This window comes from Apostichopus japonicus, chromosome 17 (assembly GCF_037975245.1).
Source record: "Apostichopus japonicus isolate 1M-3 chromosome 17, ASM3797524v1, whole genome shotgun sequence".
Lineage (NCBI taxonomy): Eukaryota > Metazoa > Echinodermata > Holothuroidea > Aspidochirotida > Stichopodidae > Apostichopus > Apostichopus japonicus.
The window spans coordinates 34,765,948-34,788,583 of NC_092577.1; the positions used below are offsets into that span (position 1 = coordinate 34,765,948).

Consider the following 22,636-nt stretch of genomic DNA (forward strand, 5'->3'; position numbering starts at 1 on the left):
TGCAAAATGGTGCTATATTTTCGACTTTTTATACAATATTGGTGAATTTTCGACTGCATAGGTTGTAATATCCTGTCTGTCGGTTAGTGGGACAATGAGAGTGGTATCAAAGGCTCCCACTGGGAGCCTTTGATACCACTCTCATTTATGATTTTGTTCCGAGGACTCGATGATCATGAACAGAGAATTTAGTGTATGCCTAATCATTACTGATTCTGTCCTGTCTGACGTTCTTTATGCCCCCCCCCCGTGACTTCTCCACACCCCTAAACTAGAGATGCTCTCATTACTGCTTTTATTTTTACTTCAATCAGTCATCTGCCCAAACGCTTTCAAGTTAAGGATTCCCTGGCATCTTTAGTCCTTTCCTCCGGAATCGCCCGTTTATTGTCTAATTCATACATGCTCTCCGATCTATTGGTCTCCGAATCGCCAGTCCCCTCTTTCCATTATTATTTTTGATGTAACTGTTTTCAACCGTTTGAGCATCCGGACAAGAAGGTGTCATTTATCCCTTTAGTCCTACATCGACCCTTACGAAGAACCCCCACAACTTCCCCAGGGCTAGATCCGATCAGACAAATTAGAGCGCAGGCGCAATGTTACTAGAATCTCCATCATTATATACCCTATATAAAACCAAAGAAATAGGTTCGGTACGCATGCACAGGCCTGTTAACTGTGGACAAGGTACAGTCAAATTGCCGGACCGAATCACGCATCAATCGTTAACTTCACGGTAATCGCACTAAATTCTTTCGTAAGTTAAATTTTATGATGATAAGTTGACCTGGAATAGAGAAGTACCCTTATTTTGTCAAAAGACTATTTCTTTCGCATAAATGTCACATGTTTTTATCAGGCATGTCTAGGCTTTTAACTTGACCGTGATATCCTATCGTATATCATATAACACGAGGCGTAATGGTGTAGGCAGCAAACTTGTTAAATATACTGCTCGGGGATTCCCCGGTTGGTTTGCTTAACGCAACAGGCACGTAGCCTAGTCAAGTAGGATGTATATAGACTGTTGGCTTTATAACATTCAACCTCAAGGTTACTTTCCTTTTGACATGTAAATAACATTATTTAGTTATGTTAGCCATCAGTAACTTAAGTAGTTAAGGTAGCCTAGACAAAGATGGTGGTATGAATTTCACAAATATTTATATTGCAAACCTTTTTGTGTCAGCTTGTGAAAATGTGTCCCTGCATTCAGCCATGAAAATGTGCATTCACTGCCCAGCAAGAACAAACAGTTCCAGGTCATTCAGAAATTGCTTGTGAAATAAACCAGTTATTATTTAATTTGAGTCGTTGAAAAATTGTAGGAAATTTTGAGTACTGATGATTCAACCACAAGAGAAAAAGCTGCTGATAAAATTGCCCATAAATTTCATGGACTTGTCCTTATCTAGGTTTACTGCATTGGCTTTAACGAAAATTGCAATAAAAGCTACAATATTGTCTTTCTTCCCCAATAGAACTGAGAAACTTAACAATGAGCATGGACAGTGTAAAACACCTCTTGGATGGACCGGTGGAGCCTGGTAGTGTTCCTGTAGAGTACATGGACTATGATTACATTTCAAAGTCATCAAATGTCAAAGAACTGGAGAAAATACTCAAGGCCTTGAGGTATTATCAGTTTTGGTGAAACATATTTGAGGAGGGAAAATTTTTTAAACTAATACTTGAATAATCAACTTACTTAATTCCCACCACCACCCTCTCCCCCCCGCATATTTCATCCTCCCTTCCCCACTCTGCCATGCTACTCCCACTCTCTTAGGTCATGTCCTTTACTTTGTCCTTCATATTGCATTTACTTTATGTTAGTAATTGTGGAAAGAACATTTGGAGAACTGTCCTTCATTAAAAATTTACAAGTATGACATGCAAAAGCCTTAAGAAACAATGGCTAAAGACTTCTGCTTGTAAACCAGAAATAGATGTTACAATATGAATGGCCCGATCCAATATGTTGATGTACAATTACACTATGGCATGATACACACAGGTCAGTCTACTGTATGTGGCAATACACAACTCCGCCAAAAACAACAGGGGTCTTGTACTCAATGTGATGCATCCACACAACCTATATTTTCGCTTATACTATCTACGGATGCCCATGAGCTAATTTCCAATTGCCAACAACTTCTCCTATTCTTATGATGTGAAACACACATGTTATCCAACAGGCTGGTCGGTTGGAAACAAGGATTCCACAATTTGACCTCTGGTATCTCCAAATGACCTTTGACCTCCACATAAAACAATAGGCTTCTTGTACTTAACGTGTCACAACTACATTCTAAATATGACTGCATACAGTGCTTAGGTTACGATTATCATCGAAACCAAAAAGAGGGAACTATAAAAGCTATTAGGTTTGTAAATATTTATATAATTTCAGGCCATGATAGTCATATGTTTTCCTGCTGAGTTGTGTGTTACACATCTGAGGGTATTGATCTATGTGTCTGTATGTTAAACTGAAAAGTCCAGTCACTTTTAATTGATGAACCTCAGCTGTTCATTTCTTGAGAATTAAAAGTGTTATAGAAATACAACCTGGCCTGATAGCAGTGGTCTCTCCATGGTCTACAAAATATCAAAATTAATTGGGGTCTAAAGTCAGTCTTTAAATTTCTTTGATGCTTGATAGAGAAGTAAATCCACACTGTTATTTTTTCTTAAATGTATGTTGCTACCTTTTACTTTTCAGATCAGGTAAGGAGGGCCACTATCCAGATCTTATACGTCACTGTGAAGAACGAATCCAGGAGCTCAACCCAAAAAGGTACGAGTGATTTATCAAGACCACCATTTTTCGATGGTTCAATAACTTAACAACTTGGTTTGTTCCCAATCCATTAAAATTTGTTTAATTTGTTAGCACTCAGTCTTGTGACTAATGCATCTAGTATGGTATAGTAATGGTCACAAAACCCAAAACATATCTTCTTGAAAGGTTTCCAGTTGCTCAACCCATGACTTGTCTAATTGAAGCAAAAAATACCCTCAGTACTACGACTAATTTAAACAGGTATTGCACTGCAACACAAATGCAAAGATTGATCGAAGTAACATTCCACAGCCAGTTAGTATTCTCTGTAGATTATGAACGACCTCAAGGGTAAAATGGGAAGCTTTAAATGCAAGCGGTCATTCTCCCTGTTAGTGTAACCTTCTGTGACAAGTTACTCTTTAAAATAAAATAAAACTGGTAGCAAACTGCTTATCCACTAGAGAGCCTGTGTAGGAGAAAGTGTAAAAGTAAGTTGGCCAGACGTTTCGATCCCAGCAGGATCTTAAAAAAAATGTTTTTACCCTTTTTCTATATATTTTTTATATTTTTAGCCTTTGAAGAAGATCCTGCTAGGATCGAAATGTCAGGCCAACTTACTTTTACACATTCTCCTACACAGGCTCTCTAGTGGATAAGCAGTTTGCTAACAATTTTATTTTATTTTAAAGAGTAACTTGTCAGGCAAACTTACTTTTACACAAGTTAAACTTTAATCAGCAGTCTACAAACAATTAGCCCCACCTTCCAGGACTGATCCATCAAACTCCGACCCCTAATAACTCTATCAAGGGCGTAGGAACCGGGGGGGCTGGGGGGCGCCAGCCCCCCAGTGAAAAATATGGGGGGGCGGAAGTATCATTCCGCCCCCCCGCTCCGCAAGTCAGAAAACCCCTTTTTCATTTCCAAATGAGAAAAAAATCTCATTTGGAGCACCAAATTGCATTTAAGGCCAGGTGAAAATGCAAAATTCTTTAAAAATGGAGTGGGAGTTGAAGTGTGCTATATTGCACCAAATTGCATCTGAGGCCACCTGGAAATGCAAAAAAAATCCAAAGGGGAGGGGGACACCCCCTCCCCTTAGACCCCTCCCCCAGGCCGGCCATCAGTCTTCAGCCCCCCCACTCGAAAGTACCTTCGTACGCCACTGAACTCTATGCTCTGAAGACATGTAAGCTAGCTTAGACTATTGACTTGATGTTAACAAGATATTACTTGAGCAATCTCCATTGTCATGCCCAGAAAAAGTGTAACAAAATTTCCTACATCTGGAAAGCTCCCACTAAAACACCCACCGAAAATTGTTTGTGATTCACGTTTGGGTCTATCCCAACAGTTTGCAGGATTATGGTTATATGACCTGAATCTGAATAAGTAATTTATTTATTCAAATTGCAAATTACAATGTTAGAAACTTACATAATTATTTAATACAACAGCTTATATGCATCTGTCATGTTAATGAGTTGGGTGGTCTGTTGTATAATTTATTATACTGTTTATCTAGTGATATTGGTATTTTCATGTCCAAACAACCTTTGACCTCATGCTGTTTTTTGTTGGCTCGCCTATAATACCAGACACTTATTCCGGTTTTATCTCACTTGAGCTACTCCTGGTCTTTGGGAGCTTCCGTTGGTTAATAGCACACATTCCCTCTCTCACTCTAGTACCTCAGTTTAGCACTAAATACACTGCACCGACCATCCAGGAATGTTCTAGAAAAGTGGGCCATAGCACAAAGGATTCATACCAGACCCAAAATGGTTAACAATGTTTTTTTCAATCTCATTAAATAATTCAGCAAAGGGCTCTTTTTTTTTTATCAGGTTCACTCTTACCAATTACATCCTATTCTTGCCAATTGTTTTGTTTTCACAGTAAAGCTTTACGGAAAGACAAAAGACCTGCCACCGAGTTTGACATAGGCAAAGATGAATGGAATCAGGTCCACTCCGACGTGAAGGTAAATAGTACCAAAGTAGTTGGGGAAAAAAAGGGAAAAACAGACAAAACGTCAGCTCAGAGATGGTAGAAATGATGTTAATTCATTGGATTAGAAGATGATGTGACTGAATAAGTTACATAAGGGATATTAGAAAACTGAAGGTATTTGTTGGTTGGAGTTGACTACCTTATATTTCCCAACATGCATTGTTGAGAATTAAAACTGACATTCAAATGATATACTCCCTTTAATATTTTATACCTCATAATGAGCGTAGTACCTCAATTAAGTGTAACAGTCTATATCAACTTTTATTGATAGCAAAGTAGGCTGATGAATGGAAGATATGTAGATCTGTCAGTTGTAATCATTTCATGCAAAATGGTGACAAATTAATGACGCATTCATCCTCAAATTTATTTGAACTTGTAGAGTTTTCTTGACCAAGCTCACATTACTGACCAGTCTATAAAGCAGGAGAGAGATGCAGATGATAAGGAGAGCCTCCCGGTCAGAGGGTCAGTCACCATTGATACATCTGGCAAGAAGACTACGGTAAATTTATTCCTTAAAGTAGTTTCTTTAACTTAATCTCTTCCTTAATATGTCTATGAAAATGGACAATACTGTTAATAATAAGCATGGCAGTAAACTGAGTGCCTATCTTAAGTTATGAACAAAAATGTACATGATGTTGGTAGTATGTAAATTAGGACACAATTGATATGCACAGAAAGACAAAATCTACTGTTCATAACTCTTGACCAGCGTGTTTAGACAATGTTCCTGTAGTGTACTTTACTTCATGTCCTGCTTCAGTACAACTGTTCATGCTGAGTGGTATTAGCAATTAGAATCAGATAAGGTTAAGGAACTGTTCATACTGTCAGTACAACTGCTTTGAAGCATGATATGAGGGGACAGTATAAAGTGGTATTCGCATTAGAATCAGATAAGGCTAAGGAACTGTTCATACTGTCAGTACAACTGCTTTGAAGCATGATATGAGGGGACAGTTTAGAGTGGTATTAGCATTAGAATCTAATAAGGTTAAGGAACTGTTCATTATGTTAGTAACACTGCTTTGAAGCATGATATGGGAGGACAGTATAGAGTGGTACTAGCATTAGAATCATATAAAGGTTAAGGAACTGTTCCTACTGTTAGTGCTAGTGCTTTGAGCATGATTTGAGAGGACAGTATAGAATGGTAGTAGCATTACTGAATTGTACCAACTGGCTGCTCTCAACTTAGTAAAGATGAATATTCATGTCTTTCCCATAATCCCTCTAATCCCTCATTAATCACATTGTTTTCTATTTCCATTCCTGTAGACAAGTTCGGAACCAGATTTCAAGCCCTCAGAGGATCGAATCAGATCGCACGATTACAGCGCCTGGGAAAAATACGATGTAGACAAAGAAGCCGAGAGAGTCGACGAATCCGACGATATGAAAAACGCCAGGCGGCAAGCTAAGCAACTTAACTCTTCAAGGTCAGCAGGCATCCAGGAAAAACTCAAAACCGAAGGTATGAAAATGATGGATGTGCGAAGCCCAGATTATATTCTGGTTAATCTTGATGGAACAGAAGCGAGCAAAATTAAAATTCTATTGAACTTTGTCCTAAGTGGAGGGCTCCATCACTTGTATCACTGGTGGAGAACTCCCCACAAGTTTTCATGAACGATCTTTCGGGGAATAATTCGGACCAATCGTCTTTCGAATAAAGATATGGTTTTCTCAGGAAGATACCATATTACTATCTCTCTCTTGTTAGGCTACACAGCTGAGAAGCAAACGCAGAAGAAAATTGAAATGGTATTGAATTAAAAATACTTAAGTCAATAGGATCAAATTTTCTTGCATCTTTATTTTTTACTTTTCTGCACTATTATGCAGGTCTCTTTCAAACATGTGTCCCTTTGGTTTAAAATGTTATAATTTTTCTGCATGACATCTACACATACTATTACCCTCTCTCTCTCTTTCTTGTTCGGCATCACAACTGACAAACACACATTTGATATTGAATTTAGATTCCTTATTTTGATAGCTCCATTTTGAATGCATCCTATTGGAGCATTCCTACAAGTTTTCTAACATTTTCCATTGCATTCAATAGATTTTTTTTTGGACATGATACCATGTTTTTTGTCTCTACCTTGTTAGGTTGCTCACCTAAGGAGCTCGAGATGCTGGCCAACAGGGAGAAAGACAAAGGCAATGAGGTAATTGAATTATTATTCTCGCTGCGGCAGCCGACCATGTTGTGTGTCTATGATTTGAATGCTTGTGAAAATTGTCAAACATGTGCAATGTTATTTGAATGCTTTAGCTTCTCTATTGCTGCTTCTCTATTATTTTTATTATTTTGTCATTCCTCTATGCATCTATTGTTATTACATCTGCTCACTTGGATTAAGTTGTGTTTGTAAAATGAGGTGTCTAAAATGATTAGCTCTCACTATTCAAGTTACCGTCAGTTGAAATAGGTTGAAAGAAAACAAATATTCACAAGAAATATTGTAGAAAATCAGATTTGTTAGTTAACTTAACCATCTATCTGTCCAATCACATTTTATTCTGTGTTGTGAAAAATCTCAATTAAAAAACTTCAAGGTACCATCCTGCATCCCTCCACACCACACCACCCCCCACCCCTCCCTCCCCCTCCCTTTGAGTAATTTAGTGTTCATAGTTTGCGCAGCAAAATTCAGGAATTCTATATTTATATGTCCTAGTATACTAGTCATACTAAGGCTTAGTGTACAATGCTAGAGTAGAAAATAAATTGAAACTGATTCATTGCATACTTCAGCGTTAGTCAATGAGCACACCTCTGTGGGAATAAGACCTTCCATTTCAAGAGATTTCTTGTGTTATGTATAGTTGAACAGGGTTTTTTATTAGACTGTCCCACTATTTCATAGGCATTCAGGGCAGGAGACTACTCTGAGGCCATCGTCTATTACTCCAGAAGTCTCTCTGTTATACCATCGGCTCCAGCTTACAATAACAGAGCTTTGGCCAGTAAGTAGTACCTTTACTTCATCTTTGGTGATTCTTGCAATCCTACTGTTAAAGTTTGGACATTTTATGATAATGAAAAGTGTCACCCTGGAAGATTAGAAGGCCCTCGGCCAGGAGGGAGGCTTCTATGAACTACATCGGACCAGAGAAAAGCAGAAGGTGTTAAGCAGCAGGTGCATGAGTACAAGTAGAATTCCCCTTTGATATGAGTACAAGTAGAATTCCCCTACATGATATGCTTTTCCTGGACAACACCCTTCCCCTGCCGTGGCCCCACCCCATCTTCTCATCCCCCTCCCTCAGATAGTTTTGTCGTTTATAAATGGTGTTGCATGTTTGGAGTTTCTTCCAAAAATCACACGCGGAAATCCAACATTTTCTTTAACACCCAAATTACCATCGTAAAGTGCTAATTTTTCCTATTCTCTTTAATTGTTGTCTTGCAGGAATTCGATTGGAAGAGTTTACGTCTGCTGTCGGTGATTGCAATAAAGTCTTGGAAATAGAATCTGACAACTTGAAAGGTATGTATGATCCAGACAGAAAATCTCATAACTGCTGTAGAAACCTGTAAAATGTTATAAATTTTCCCGTAAAAGAAGTGATTTGAAACTGGGAGAGACAGATTTGGCTAGAACAGGATTCAAACTAGCGACTCAAAGATTTACAAATCCATCGCAGTTCTATTCCTGAAGCGGCTGGTAGAATTCACCAACTGTTATTTGTTTTTCTTTTCGATTTTGTTGATAATGTCCCAGTCAGTTTTTCTATTGTTGATTTGATTTTTTATGTAAGGAAGCCTTGGTCACAGTTTTGTCTAATTCATGGATCAGTTAGATGGTTTTATCTCTGTCTTCTGAACTGCAGCAATGTTACGCAGAGGGACCGCTCGGAAATCACTCCAGCAGTATGAAGAAGCCTGCAAGGACCTCGAATACGTTCTCTCAGTTGAACCAGGAAATAAACAGGCTAAGGTATGGAAGGTCCAATAAACACCATGCAGTACTTTCAAACTGGAATGTACCCTTCCCCCTACCCACTATGGTCCCCTCCCCCCTCCATGATATCATGCTGATTGGCTGATAGAGCATAATGTACCCATATCTGGAAGATATCATTGTAGGTCCTTAAAACTCCTTGCATATGGAATGATTTGATGTAAATTTAATATGGCAGTTAGAGAGATTAGTGAAATGGTTATTAGAAGACTGGTGAGCTTGTTGCTTGTAAATATTCTCACCAAGTAATAGTTTGGAAATTGTTGGCAGATGTTTGGAAGCTAATCAGCCGTATTGTTTGATCGACGCAAAGACTTTTGTGTAAATTAGATTTTTGTTACCTCGTCAGGACTTACTAAAAGATGTGAAGAAGAAGATGAAAGCAGAGAGCAAACTGTCCTCATCGACTGTGCAAAATGGCCTCGGTAACGGCGCTCCTCCGAAGGGAGGTAAGAGACTGGTCATCGAGGAAGTTGAAGGTGACGAATCGTCTGACAGTGGTGAGGACTTGGCAGACGGGAACATCTCCAGTCGAAGGAAGACTCCAGAGGGAAAGGAAAAAGAGGGCCGAGGTATAAAGAGTCCATCCAGTAATGGTAGCGTTACCTCCCAGCCCGTACCAGCGGCCAGTGAGACGGTGAAGAATGGACCCCAACAGTCCAATCACGCTCCGCCATCGAAAATAAAAACTGAAGCGGTACAAACCATTCCACCAGAGGAAGGGAAAAAGACAGCCCTCGAGAAGGAGAAACCACCCGTAGAGGAGATACCTGCCAAGCCGTTACCTCAGAAAGTGGTGAAGCTGCAGGACGAGGGTACCACATTTTACAAGGCTGGGCAGTATGGTAATGCCAAGGAAAAGTATTCAACTGCACTTGCAATCCTGGAGAAAGGTTAGTAATCTTTAATAACATAATGAGCTGGTCTTATTACCATCTATTCAAAGGTCTCACATTTTTTAATGCATTTTTGAGTCGGATGTGTTACATTGGTATCAAATTTCTTGTTGTGATATTTCCATCTTGGTCGGGCATCACCAATCAGTGCTCTTGGTAGTGAAGTAAGCAGAATAACACAGCAGAAATCACAGAAGAGTCCTATTAAAAGCCATTAAAAAAAAGATTTCCTGGCATGGTTCTCATTACATTACATATTTTCTCTCTATCTAGATAAGGCATCTTACCAGTCTGCCATCAGCTCTCTCCATAGCAACCGCGCTGCCTGCCACCTTAAACTTGGAGATTGTCAAGGGTGCATCACAGACTGTGGCCTGGTCCTAGAAAAGTTGCCTTTCAATGTCAAAGTTTACCTTCGACGTGGAAGCGCATACGAGACGCTGGAAAGGTACTGACCAGTGGAAGCTTTTATTAGAAAGTTTATCAGTTCCTTAAAGTCACCTATATTTTTCGGGGATTTAATACAACTTGCATTCTGGTATTACCCCCAGTAAGAATAAAACTGTTCACTCGCTGTATTACAGTTAATACTTTAGTCAACCTAGATGTGTATATTTAGGCCTAATTTTATATATTGGATGTTGCAATTTGTCCATTACCAACAGCCTTGAAGACTTAATCACATATGACTTCAACGAGCCACGAATTGGAATAAAAAAGTATCTTCACCACAGAAGAAACCAAAACTTTTAAGACCCTTTGATGGTGCATTATGCGAGTAATGTCTCACTAAATCACATCATAAACTTTGAATTGGTATAGGTTAATACAGATGATGAGAAAACAACATATAGAGGCCTTTTAGGTACCACCTGCAGCATCTTGTCAAAGAATTGACATTTGATAATGACAATTCAATGGTATCACTTTTATCACATTAATTGAATATGTAACCAACTGACCTTAATAACCAATTTTGACAAAAAGGTATGATCCATTGTCAGTTTTGCATCCATGACATTCAACATAAACTTTCAACAAAAATTTAACAAAATGAAACCGAACACCATCTGCAAGGATATGAGCTATATTGACTTAATATAAAGAAACAGAAGTTGAACAGAAAAGCTGGAGAAAATGAGGGCATTGTATAGAAATCCACTTTGGAGAGGGAATTCCTCGATCAATTTCAAATTTGGTAAGCCAACACCGTTGTCACACCTTCCAAGCTATTTTATGAGTTTTCCAGGTTTGACTACAACTTTTGTCGTATTCTGCTTCACACAATAGATACAGACATGCGTATCTGGACTTTCAACAAGCTATGACCCTTGACCCCTACAACAAGACTGCGCAAGTCGCTGCATCAAGGTGAGTGAATTCTTTGTTTAATTTCTTGTTGGCCCGGGGGGTGGGGTGGGAGGTTGGTGGAAAGAACTGAGGGATGGGGCTATTTGATCAATGGCTCCCATCTTCAATTTTTCATGTAAAAATGCCACTTTTCATGGTAAACTATCCTCGCTATATTTTAATTATCGTCAGAGTTCAGAAAGTTCTCCATGAACACCATGGACCTTCCTGGAGACAAAACCTGCCAGTTCGAACCCTGCTCGCAGCTCCTAGACCCCAAACTCTACCACCTGCACACTCCTCTCAGGAGAATGGACCCACGGATCCAGCCCCCACCAGGACCGAGCAGAGACCAGCGGATACCACCCCGATTGGCAACGGCCTCCCGACAGCGGGAGTACCATCGAGTAAAGAAAAGCCTACCAGTGAGGTCAAAGATAAGGAAGAGAAGATTCCTGAGAGAGCGATATCCAAAGACGAAGAATTTCTAAAACTGAAATCTGAGGGAAATGATTTTGTCAAAAAGGTAATAAAATGTTGAAAAATTAAATTTAGTTGCTGTTTCCAGATTCTTGAAAGAGTTTTAAGCTCAAACTCTTTGAGATTTGTTGTTAGAAATGTGAAACTTCAGATGACAGCCTCTTTCTTGCAAGGAATTCTTGGTTTAACTGTTCTTAGTGTTCATCTGATGTAATAAAATCTATATTTTCAAGAAGATGGTGACCTTCCTTTTGTGGTTAATATAAACTTGGTTAAGTGACATAAAAAAAAATATATATATATATTTTTATGTCACTTGCAAAGGTTAGTTACATTTTTAAGATAGCAATGGAACAATTATGTTACCAAGGCCCCTATTTGAAGTACTATTTGTAGTTACCCAGTTCTGACAAGGCTAATGTTTCTGCTTTTATTCCACAGGGTAAATATCAAGAAGCAATTAAGTGTTACACTTCATGCACTGAGATTGACCCTGAACAAGCAGTTCCATTTACCAACAGAGCTCTTTGTTACCTTAAATTGCAGCAGGTAAATATAGTATAAGTTCTTTATTTTTTCCTCCTTTTTTATCAAAGTATAATATTTTTGTATGAAACAGATAACCCTATCAGTGACAACTTAATAAAACAAAACAGATTACAAATAAAGTTTGTTGGGCAAAAAAAGGTTAGACAAATGGGATGCTATTTCTCTTTTTCATTTCATTTTTGTTGTTGTTGGGGTAGGGGGTGGCAGGTGGGGGGAGGAGAGGTAATCCTTTAAATTTGATCCCTTTACATTACAATCTTGTCATCATCAACAACTCTTTAAACCTTGCTTGACAGAACAAGCAGGCAGAGGAGGATTGCACCAAGGCCTTAGCATTGGATGCTAACAATGTAAAGGGGTACTACAGGAGAGCATTGGCTAGAAAAGTAAGTACAAGGCACTGCCAATGATGTTTATTGAATTAATGTATTTGCAGCTAAGAGCATCATTTGCCCGAACGTTTGACATATCCTTATGCTATACCTTTCTGATTCACTGCTCTGTATGATTTGTGTAGCAATGCTGCCCAGTTTAGACAGTATTCAGTGCATATAACGCTCCGATTTTCATGATTTATTTGCTCCTCTGAGAATTGAGTAGTATTGGTGTTCAAAAAAGAAAGGTAAAAACCACTGAAATTTGCTCACTTAAGGTAATAACCTGCATAGTCAAAGATGTTGCCCTAGGTAACTAGAGATAGATGATTTTTTTTTATCAGCAATGCTCGCTTTTTCTATGTTGTGAAATATTTTTCCGAATGGTTAAAAGAGTCACGAATGAAGAATGTAAAATGGAGAGACATGTGCTATGGGAAGTGCAACCAACAAGCCATTCCGCTGTCCTATATCCATATGTGGCAGCCTATCTTTTTAAAGCCTTCCACTCCAATTGTGTCTATAATTTTTGCTTTTCTCCATCACCAGGGACTGGAGAACTACTTTGAAAGTATTAAGGATCTCACAGCTCTACTGAAATTAGAACCGTCCAATGGCTCTGCCAAGAAAGAACTTGAAACGGTCAAGGACTTTTGGCGAAAGGTTCGTAAAATTGTTGAGTTTAACTGTTTGAAACCTGCAATCCCAGGTTGAGTAATGAGCAATCCAGTTTGTGTAGCAATCAATTGAATATTCATGAATGGGCTGTGTTTAATATGCAAATTTTCATTTGAAACATTTGGTCCTCCAGATCAAAGATGAACCACATTTGAAGTTTTAAAAGAGAAAAAAAAACATCTAAAAATCAGTTGAAGTCAAGACAAGAATGAAAAGACATGAAGCCACATTTTATTTTGAAAGGTGGTTTGACGTTGCAAAAACTTGAGACAGTCGAAGACTTTTGGATAAAGGAAGATTTAGATGAATGCAACCCCATGTTCCCTATGAGCATTCAATATTTTTGAAGTGGTTAATTGAAGTATTCAGTAGTGGTCTGTGTAAACTCTGTATATCTCTTGTTTGCTCCATTTCCCCCTGTTTGAGTTAAATTTATTGCATATTCCTTTCCTTTTCCTACCAAAGATAAAATATTAAAAGCCTTAACTCCATCCTTTCCTACCCCACCTCCCCCCTCCTTCCCCTCTTTAAGAGGTAACACCTCTCTAACTTTGCACAGTGAAGTAGTCCTGCAGTTTTATCCCCACAAAGTTACTGTGTTTTGCAAATTTTTCCTTCAGAAACATTATTTTTTCATTATGTCTTCATTCAAGGAGTTAAAAGACAATCATCAGAACGCCCCTCCAAACCAGTCGACTGGTAGCAATAAAACGGAGAATACCAACAAGAAGAACATCCTCATTGAAGAGGCAGACTCTGATAGTGAAGAAGAGAAGGTAATGTTGTCTTTAAGGTAACATGATAGTGAAGAAGCAATGGTAACATGGTCCTCAAGGAAACTGTGTCCATGGCCAACTGTATGTAGTCATGGTAGGTGCATATACTGATGGTGAAGGAGAATAGGTAATGCTGTCCTTCAGGTAACATGATAGTGAAGAAGCAATGGTAACATGGTCCTCAAGGTAACCGTGTCCATAGCCAACTCTATGTAGTCATGGTAGGTGCATAATCTGATAGTGAAGAAGAGAAGGTAATGTTGTCCTTAAGGTAACATGATAGTGGAGAAGCAATGGTAACATGGTCCTCAAGGTAACCGTGTCCATAGCCAACTCTATGTAGTCATGGTAGGTGCATAATCTGATAGTGAAGAAGAGAAGGTAATGTTGTCCTTAAGGTAACATGATAGTGAAGAAGCAATGGTAACATGGTCCTCAAGGTAACTGTGTCCATACCCAACTGTATGTAGTCATGGTAGGTGCATAATCTGATGGTGAAGGAGAATAGGTAACATTGTCCTAAAGGTAACATTGTCCCAGAGGTAACATTGTCCTAAAGGTAACATTGTCCTTGAACTGTAAGTAGCCATGGTAGGTGCAGAGGCTGATGGTGGACAAAAACAGGTAACATTGTCCTGCAGTTGACATGGTCCTTAAAAGTAATGTTAGAATATTAGTACTTATAAGTTATGTTCAGACATGATGGTAGGTGTTGTTGTGGGTTGGGTGTGGCTGTTTTTTCTGTAATAATTGTGGTGTTTCTGGCGGTTGCAAATGTGGGTAGGAACGATGAATGTGGAGGGTGATGGCTTATAGGGGTAACACAAGTAGGATAATGGACAATAGGTGTAGCACAAGAGAAGGGTAATGGACAATAGGTGTAGCACAAGGAGGGTAATGGATTGTAGGGTAATAAATGGAGATTAATGGATGGTTAATAGCACAAGGTGGGTAATGGATTGTAGGGTAAAATAGGGAGGGTAATGCATTGTAGATAAAGCACAAGGAATGTTATGGATGGTAAATAGCACAAGATGGGTGATCGATATTTAGGGGTGACAAATGGAGGGTAATGGAGGGTAAATAGCACAAGGTGGGTTATGGATCAACTGTACAGGTAACACAAGGAGGGTAATGGATGGTAGGTGTACACATCTTTTCCAAGAACTATCTTATCCTTGCCATCTTTAGGATGATAAACAAAGTAATGGCACCCCAGGTCGAAGATCCTCCGGTAAGAAGACATCTCCCTCATCAAACAGTAGAGAGAAAGAAGAAAAACACGGCAGACACCAAAACAACCTAAAGGAAGCGAAACCATCGGATAAACATAAAAATTCACGATCCAAATCCAAGAAAGATGACAAGGAGACACGTAATTCAAAGGCTGCAGAATCGATCCACGCACCAAAGCTAAAGAAGGTAATTGGTTTATACTGCCCTCTATATAGGAGGCATTAAAAGCTTATATGGAAAAATTTGATTTGATAATTAGACAGAATCGATCCACGCACCAAAGCTAAAGAAGGTAATTCATTTATACTGCCCTCTGTCTAGGAGGCATTAATAGATGATACGGGAAAAATTGATTTTGATTATTAGATAGAATCGATCCATGCACCAAAGCTAAAGAAGGTAATTGGTTTATACTGCCCTCTGTCTAGGAGGCATTAAATAATAGCTTATACGATCAACTTGATTTTGATTATTAGACAGAATCGATCCATGCACCAAAGCTAAAGAAGGAAACCGGTTTATACTGCCCTCTGTCTAGGAGGCATTAATAGCTTATATGGAAAAAATTGATTTGATTATAAGACAGAATCGATCCACGCACCAAAGCTAAAGAAGGTAATTGGTTTATACTGCCCTCTATCTAGGAGGCATTAATAGATGATACGGGAAAAATTAATTTTGATTATTAGACAGAATGGATCCATGCACCAAAGCTAAAGAAGGTAATTGGTTTATACTGCCCTCTGTCTAGGAGGCATAAAAAGTTTATACGGAAAAAATTGATTTGATTATTTAGACAGAATCGATCCACGCACCAAAGCTTAAGAAGGTAAACGGTTTATACTGCCCTCTTCTAGGAGGCACTAAAAGCTTATACGGCAAAAATTGATTGTGATTATTTGACAGCAGGTTGCAACAATTATATAGAAAGATGGTACATTGCATTACCAGTACCCTTTTGAAACTAGAAATCTCATCAAAGGGGCTACTCTACCTTGTTTCATAAATATCCTGGTATTAACTCAGTTTCTTAAAAGCAAGGCAGAAATTAATAAGTAAACATTTGACTTTTTTGTCGTCAAAACTTACATTTATCCATAACTTTTTGAAAGTTGGAAATCTTCTTCGGGTCCTGTGATGTTGAACAGGAAGGTGTAAGCTCCAGTTTCTCAATGAGCTATTAGAGTTCATGCAACAATTTATTGGAATTACCTTGAGACTTGGACCAAGAAGGTGACATCATCTTCTTCATCAAAGTTGCAATTTAAGGGGAATTCCAGGCATTTACATTATGGCAAGAAATGCAAATTTTACTAAATAGATTTGTAAAAGTGGTTGACATTCACTGACAAACTTGATTTTAAGGTTGTCTTGTCTTTATCCTGCATAGTTATAAAATGCTGTATTCTGACTGGCAAACATTTGTGGTGTTTAGATCAAACAAACTTCTCAAGTACCTCTGTGTTAAAAAGATGATTTCAGTTTATACTTGATGTATCAAGAACAAAAAAATTAGCATTTTGAAGGAAAAGCAGTTTCTGTTTGTATTCTACATAAATTGGGTTTATACACCTCTTGCACACCTTGCTTATTTTTTATTAATGCGATGGATCCCTGATGGTTTCTATCCTCAATCTTTTCTTTTTCCTGTTCTAAGGTCACAGCCTACGAATTCATGCAGGCCTGGATGTCTTTGAAATCGACGAAAGATTCTCTCCCTTACGCAGAGCTTCTACGTCAAGTCCCTCCCGAACAATTACCTACAGGTCGGTAACATTTCCAGATTTTTCTGTCTGATTTAAGCTATCCACAATATACTAATCCTAAATAGTTCCTCTGCAAGGCCACTAGCCACATTGCTTAATATGTGAAAACTTGATTGCCCTACAAACATTTTGTGTACTTTAACTGTTGTGAGTCTGTGCGTTATTTCATTGTACGTTTTGTTGTATAGTAACTGTTGTGAGTCTGTGCGTTATTTCATTGTACGTTTTGTTGTGTAGTGACTGTTGTGAGTCTGTGCGTTATTTCATTGTACGTTTTGTTGTAAAGTAACTGTTGTGAGTCTGTGCGTTATTTCATTGTACGTTTTGTTGTGTAGTAACTGTTGTGAGTCTGTGCGTTATTTCATTGTACGTTTTGTTGTGTAGTAACTGTTGTGAGTCTGTACGTTATTTCATTGTACGTTTTGTTGTATAGTGACTGTTGTGAGTCTGTGCGTTATTTCATTGTATGTTTTGTTGTATAGTAACTGCTGTGAGTCTGTGCGTTATTTCATTGTACGTTTTGTTGTATAGTAACTGCTGTGAGTCTGTGCGTTATTTCATTGTACGTTTTGTTGTATAGTAACTGTTGTGAGTCTGTACGTTATTTCATTGTACGTTTTGTTGTGTAGTAACTGTTGTGAGTCTGTGCGTTATTTCATTGTACGTTTTGTTGTGTAGTTACTGTTGTGAGTTTGTTCATTGTCTGATGGTACGTTTTGTTGTATAGTAACTGTTGTGAGTCTGTGCGTTATTTCATTGTACGTTTTGTTGGGTAGTGACTGTTGTGAGTCTGTGCGTTATTTCATTGTACGTTTTGTTGTGTAGTAACTGTTGTGAGTCTGTGCGTTTTTCATTGTACGTTTTGTTGTGTAGTTACTGTTGTGAGTTTGTTCATTGTTTGATGGTACGTTTTGTTGTATAGTAACTGTTGTGAGTCTGTGCGTTATTTCATTGTACGTTTTGTTGTGTAGTAACTGTTGTGAGTCTGTGCGTTATTTCATTGTACGTTTTGTTGTATAGTAACTGTTGTGAGTCTGTGCGTTATTTCATTGTACGTTTTGTTGTATAGTAACTGTTGTGAGTCTGTGCGTTATTTCATTGTACGTTTTGTTGTGTAGTGACTGTTGTGAGTCTGTGCATTATTTCATTGTATGTTTTGCTGTATAGTAGCTGTTGTGAGTTGGTTTGTTGTTTAATTGTAAGTTTCATTGTGAAGTAACTGCTGTGAGTCTGTGCGTTATTTCATTGTACGTTTTGTTGTATAGTAACTGTTGTGAGTCTGTGCGTTATTTCATTGTACGTTTTGTTGTATAGTAACTGTTGTGAGTCTGTGCGTTATTTCATTGTACGTTTTGTTGTGTAGTGACTGTTGTGAGTCTGTGCGTTATTTCATTGTACGTTTTGTTGTATAGTGACTGCTGTGAGATTGTACGTTTCGTTAGTGAGTTTGTTGTGTAGTACCTGTTATGAGCTTGCGACGTCAGTCTACATCCTTCTGGTGGAGGATGTATGTCATTGACGTATGGATATAACCTAACTACCTCCTATTGTCATCCGATGCATGTATACTGTGGCAGAGGCTTCAAACTTTGAACATTTATGTGATCAAACATCAGATATTTCAGAATCCTGTCCTTCCTCACAAGAACATTTTCTCCCTTTCTAATCCGTAGTCCTTTCAAATAAACTGGATAGCCAGATGTTGACTAAGATTTTGAAGGCTGTTGAGGATCATCTGGTGAAGAGTGGTAAGTGACCGGGTCCCTCGGCTGGGAAAGGTAACATTTGACCAAACTTGAAGTGACCAGGTCCCTCGGCTTGGAATAGTAACATTTGACCAAACTTGAAGTGACCAGGTCCCTCGGCTTGGAATAGTAACATTTGACCAAACTTGAAGTGACCAGGTCCTTCAGCTGGGAATGGTAACATTTGACCAAACTTGAAGTGACCGGGTCCCTCAGCTGGGAATGGTAACATTTGACCAAACTTGAAGTGACCAGGTCTCTCAGTTGGGAATGGTAACATTTGACCAAACTTGAAGTGACCAGGTCCTTCAGCTGGGAATGGTAACATTTGACCAAACTTGAAGTGACCAGGTCCCTTGGCTGGAAATAGTAACATTTGACCAAACTTGAAGTGACCAGGTCTCTCAGTTGGGAATGGTAACATTTGACCAAACTTGAAGTGACCAGGTCCCTCAGTTGGGAATGGTAACATGTGACCAAACTTGAAGTTAGCAAACAATTGGGAATAGGGAATGAAACTTAGAAGATAGCCATTGATGCTGAAGTCTTACGTGTTCATCACTCATATCTTGTATCATATAGACCAATGATAATGATTGAATTTTGCTTCTTCTGATATGTGTTGGTTGGGGTGACGTTGGGGCCGGGGGTGGGGTGCTTGTGTTTTTTGTCAATAACAATGATTTAGCAATACATATAATGCTGCAACTTTTCCTTCCATTCAACATAAATTGCACAGTATTGCACACATTACAGAAAGGAAAATGGCATCTAGGTACTGACTTTACTAAATTGATATTTTTGCATACAAAGGTCTGTACAATTTTCCATGCCATTTCTAGTATTGAAGATATGAAAAGGGTCTGTGAAGTCCCTGAGTTCTGTGATAATTTGAATTGTTGACAGCGAAAAAAGGTATGGATGATATGTAATCAGATAGAGGAAATCGGCAAATGCATCTATTTTAACTTAAAATCCATAAGCTCCTTTCAACAGCATTGAGGCCCTGACAATGGAATTGGAGCTTATCCATATTAATTACACTTTTGGCTCCCCTTAGATCCAGAGAGAAGCTACAAACTGCTCAAGAGTCTATGTCGGCTTCAACGATTTCAAACGATTCTTCTGTTTATGACAAATGAAGAAAAGCAAGGTGAGTTTGGAGCGTTTTTTTTCTCCAAGAATGGAATGCAACTGTGCGTTGTAACATTTATTAATCATGTTGTCTATCTTACTTATATGTTGGAAAGATGTCTTTGAGGTCTTACGACTCATTTCAATCGTTACATGAAATTGAGAACAGCTGCTTGCAACAAAGTGTAGATTTGCCATCTTCAAGGCGAGATATGAAGTTTGTGGCCAATTAAAAGATAAATCTATTAATGAAGTATGTAAACTTCCATATTCTTTATTGTTTTCTTCCTTCCTTCTTCAGGAATCGACAAGTGTCTTGAAAGTCTATCGGCCAAGGAAAACCAGTTTTGTTCTAAGGAGGACATTGAGAAACTTCGCAAGAGCTTTGGTTTGATCTCTTAGGAACAATAATTGACTCCTTGATTTTATTATTTTTGATGAAGTTTACGTATTTGTTTCTCCTCTTCATTGGAGTTTTTATTTTTCCATAAAGTGTTTAATGGAAACCTTCAAAAAGTTTTTTTTTTTCTATTCCTGACAAAGAAATATAAACTACACATATTCGTTGTATTTTTGTATCCTGTTTGGTCGATCTTAGGACGGCCCACCATGGTGTCACAAATGTTAAATTTTAAAATTGAATGTGATTCCATCAAAGTTCTTGAATATTTGCCGATTCTGCACCCCTCACATAATTATCTCTGCAGATTAGATGCGAGATCAAAAATTGATAAAAATTAAAATGTAAGTAAAGCACTTATTTTGTCACATGGTTTGCGGCCTAACTAACAAGACAGAAGCGAGATACAGTCTTCATTACCACTTTGGGATTATTATAATTAGCGTGCTAATTATTTTTTGCTGTCGTCTTCAACTGATATGATTTTATGATTGGCCAAGTCAGAAAGGAAAAGCAAAAGACTTTGTCTCACCCGGTAGTGAAAAGTAAAATTTGATAGAGCCCTTCAGTGCCCAGCACAAATGAACTGACAGTCAAATTTAGGAGACCATTTCTTAATATTGTTGCATCCTAAATTTAAAGAATACTGAAGATTAATTAGTGATTATATGGCTGCAGGACTATCAATACTCACATGCAAAGGTAGGGTTAGGGTAGAAACAATCTAGTCTGCACTCCCCTCCCCCACTCCCTAATCCCCACGCAGAAGAATTTGCTGCCATTATTAACAGTGACGTAATGGAGATAAAAGTGTACTAAGTTATTATGGTTATAAAGTACCCATTTGCTTTTACAATGCAAAGGGTGACTGGCATGTTTCTTTTGAATGCCAAAGTGAGGGTTTCTTTGTTTGATGCTCCTTCAACCAAGTGTTTTTCGTAACCTGCACCCCGGGTCAAGAAACTCTGTTTGCGCCCCAGGATCAAGAAGTTTTTACAGGATAAACTTTTTAGTAGGATCAAGCAACTGTTTGCACCCCAGGGGTAGAAGACATTTATTATTACAATTTGCTGTGCCATCTTCCAAATTGAATTTTAGGACTTAATATTTTATTAAAGAAGTTTAGAGTAACTTTCTCAAAGATATAAGGTACAATATTTTGGTTCGTGGGTACGCTGTCTTCTCTGAAGTAGTCAGAATTCATGAATGGCATAATTTGCTCATATTTGCCCAAAAATCCTCAGTCAGTTTTTAGCTGACCACCATGTGATTATCCCTAAAAATATTACTTTATGCTGAAAACTCATAATTCAGTCAATTCATGTCAAAGGTCTTTTTTTCTTAGTATACAGAAGCAAACTAACTTTGGTCTTAGTTATAGGGTGGCTTGTGATCTGACCAAAGTAAGAATTTTGTGGTAATTAATCAACAGTGGTGATGATAGTATATTTAGACATAGCTAATGACAACACATTTGCAGAACTTTCAATCTTTTATTTCCCATATAATGTACAAATATTTCCATATTTGTCACTGTATATCCTTAAAATTTGAATTTACTGGGAGAACAGGAATCTACTCCACATTGCATTGCCATCATTTCACCTCAATCCCTTTCCCAGTTTTTGGAATGCTGAAAATTGTTTAAAAACTAATTCAGATAGTCTTCTCAAGGAGGTTCTCAACATCTGAATCAATACTGTTCGTTAATGAACTTGTTAAATTGATATGACAGTGTCTCGATAAGGGAAAATCCTCCACAGGTGACTTTGAATCGCTAATTGAAATTGGAATGTAAGTGGCCTATTAATATGACTTTTCTAGCATATTTGGTGACAAAACTAGTGACCATTTTGTAGGCAAAATGGTATCGTAACATACCAATGTGAAAGATTAACAAAGTTTTTGCAAATGCTGAGATTATTTGTGTGTGTATGGTTTTAGAGAAATATGTTTTTCTCTTTTTTTTTTCTGTTTTCTTGTTTGCTGTAACTGTAACATGATGATTTCTATGCAGCTAGTGTTATTATGCCTTGCTAAGTATTTAATCATTTACTACAGAAGGTTTATATTGATATAAACCCAAATAAAAATCAAACTATATACTAAATTAATGCAGTGTTATTTGCTGTCCTTTGTTAGCCCAGTTATATGGAACATTCCCGCACTCGAACCTTTTTCAGACATTCTTCCAAACCGTGTAAAGTTTACAACACGCAAAGTCGTAAACATTTTCAACATTTAAATTACACGAATGCAGTTAAAATGATGGGAATGATTTCACAATTTTGCACCAAACTCCCCCAAAATGGTAATTAACTGACAATAATTGTGGTCCCCTTACCTTCCCCTCCTTCCCCAAGAAATCTGGCTACAGGTGCCTGCATATACCATATAGTTGAAGCTTCTTCCATCAACCCCCCCCCCCCCCTTCCCTGCCCAACCCTCCCTCCTACTATGCA

At 38.2% G+C, this 22,636-nt stretch overlaps 1 protein-coding gene across 2 annotated transcripts; it reads left to right on the forward strand.

Annotated features, from left to right (window-relative positions):
• Positions 1-602: 602 nt before the first annotated feature.
• Positions 603-22,277, forward strand: LOC139954776 (sperm-associated antigen 1-like). 2 transcript variants are annotated; one of them, XM_071954705.1, is made up of 23 exons: positions 603-739; positions 1,485-1,638; positions 2,732-2,806; positions 4,694-4,778; positions 5,193-5,315; positions 6,095-6,290; positions 6,932-6,990; positions 7,693-7,792; positions 8,239-8,316; positions 8,660-8,766; positions 9,140-9,683; positions 9,960-10,134; positions 10,977-11,057; positions 11,229-11,562; positions 11,958-12,065; positions 12,362-12,451; positions 12,989-13,102; positions 13,771-13,893; positions 15,085-15,315; positions 16,787-16,895; positions 18,569-18,643; positions 19,701-19,793; positions 20,076-22,277. In XM_071954705.1, exons 2-23 carry the CDS (start codon positions 1,502-1,504, stop codon positions 20,174-20,176), a joined length of 3,138 nt encoding a protein of 1,045 aa, XP_071810806.1. In that variant the 5' UTR covers positions 603-739; positions 1,485-1,501; the 3' UTR covers positions 20,177-22,277. The 2 variants fall into 2 exon arrangements, with proteins under 2 accessions (XP_071810806.1, XP_071810808.1); XM_071954707.1 differs by having other exon boundaries at positions 627-760.
• The last annotated feature ends 359 nt before the right edge of the window (positions 22,278-22,636 follow it).

Excerpts from the sequence above, each read along its gene's own strand:
- LOC139954776 (XM_071954705.1), top strand. The coding sequence starts at position 1,502 with ATGAGCATGGACAGTGTAAAACACCTCTTGGATGGACCGGTGGAGCCT. Across the intron at positions 5,316-6,094 it reads CATCTGGCAAGAAGACTACG|ACAAGTTCGGAACCAGATTT; the intron begins GTAAATTTATTC and ends CCATTCCTGTAG. Across the intron at positions 18,644-19,700 it reads GGATCATCTGGTGAAGAGTG|ATCCAGAGAGAAGCTACAAA; the intron begins GTAAGTGACCGG and ends GGCTCCCCTTAG.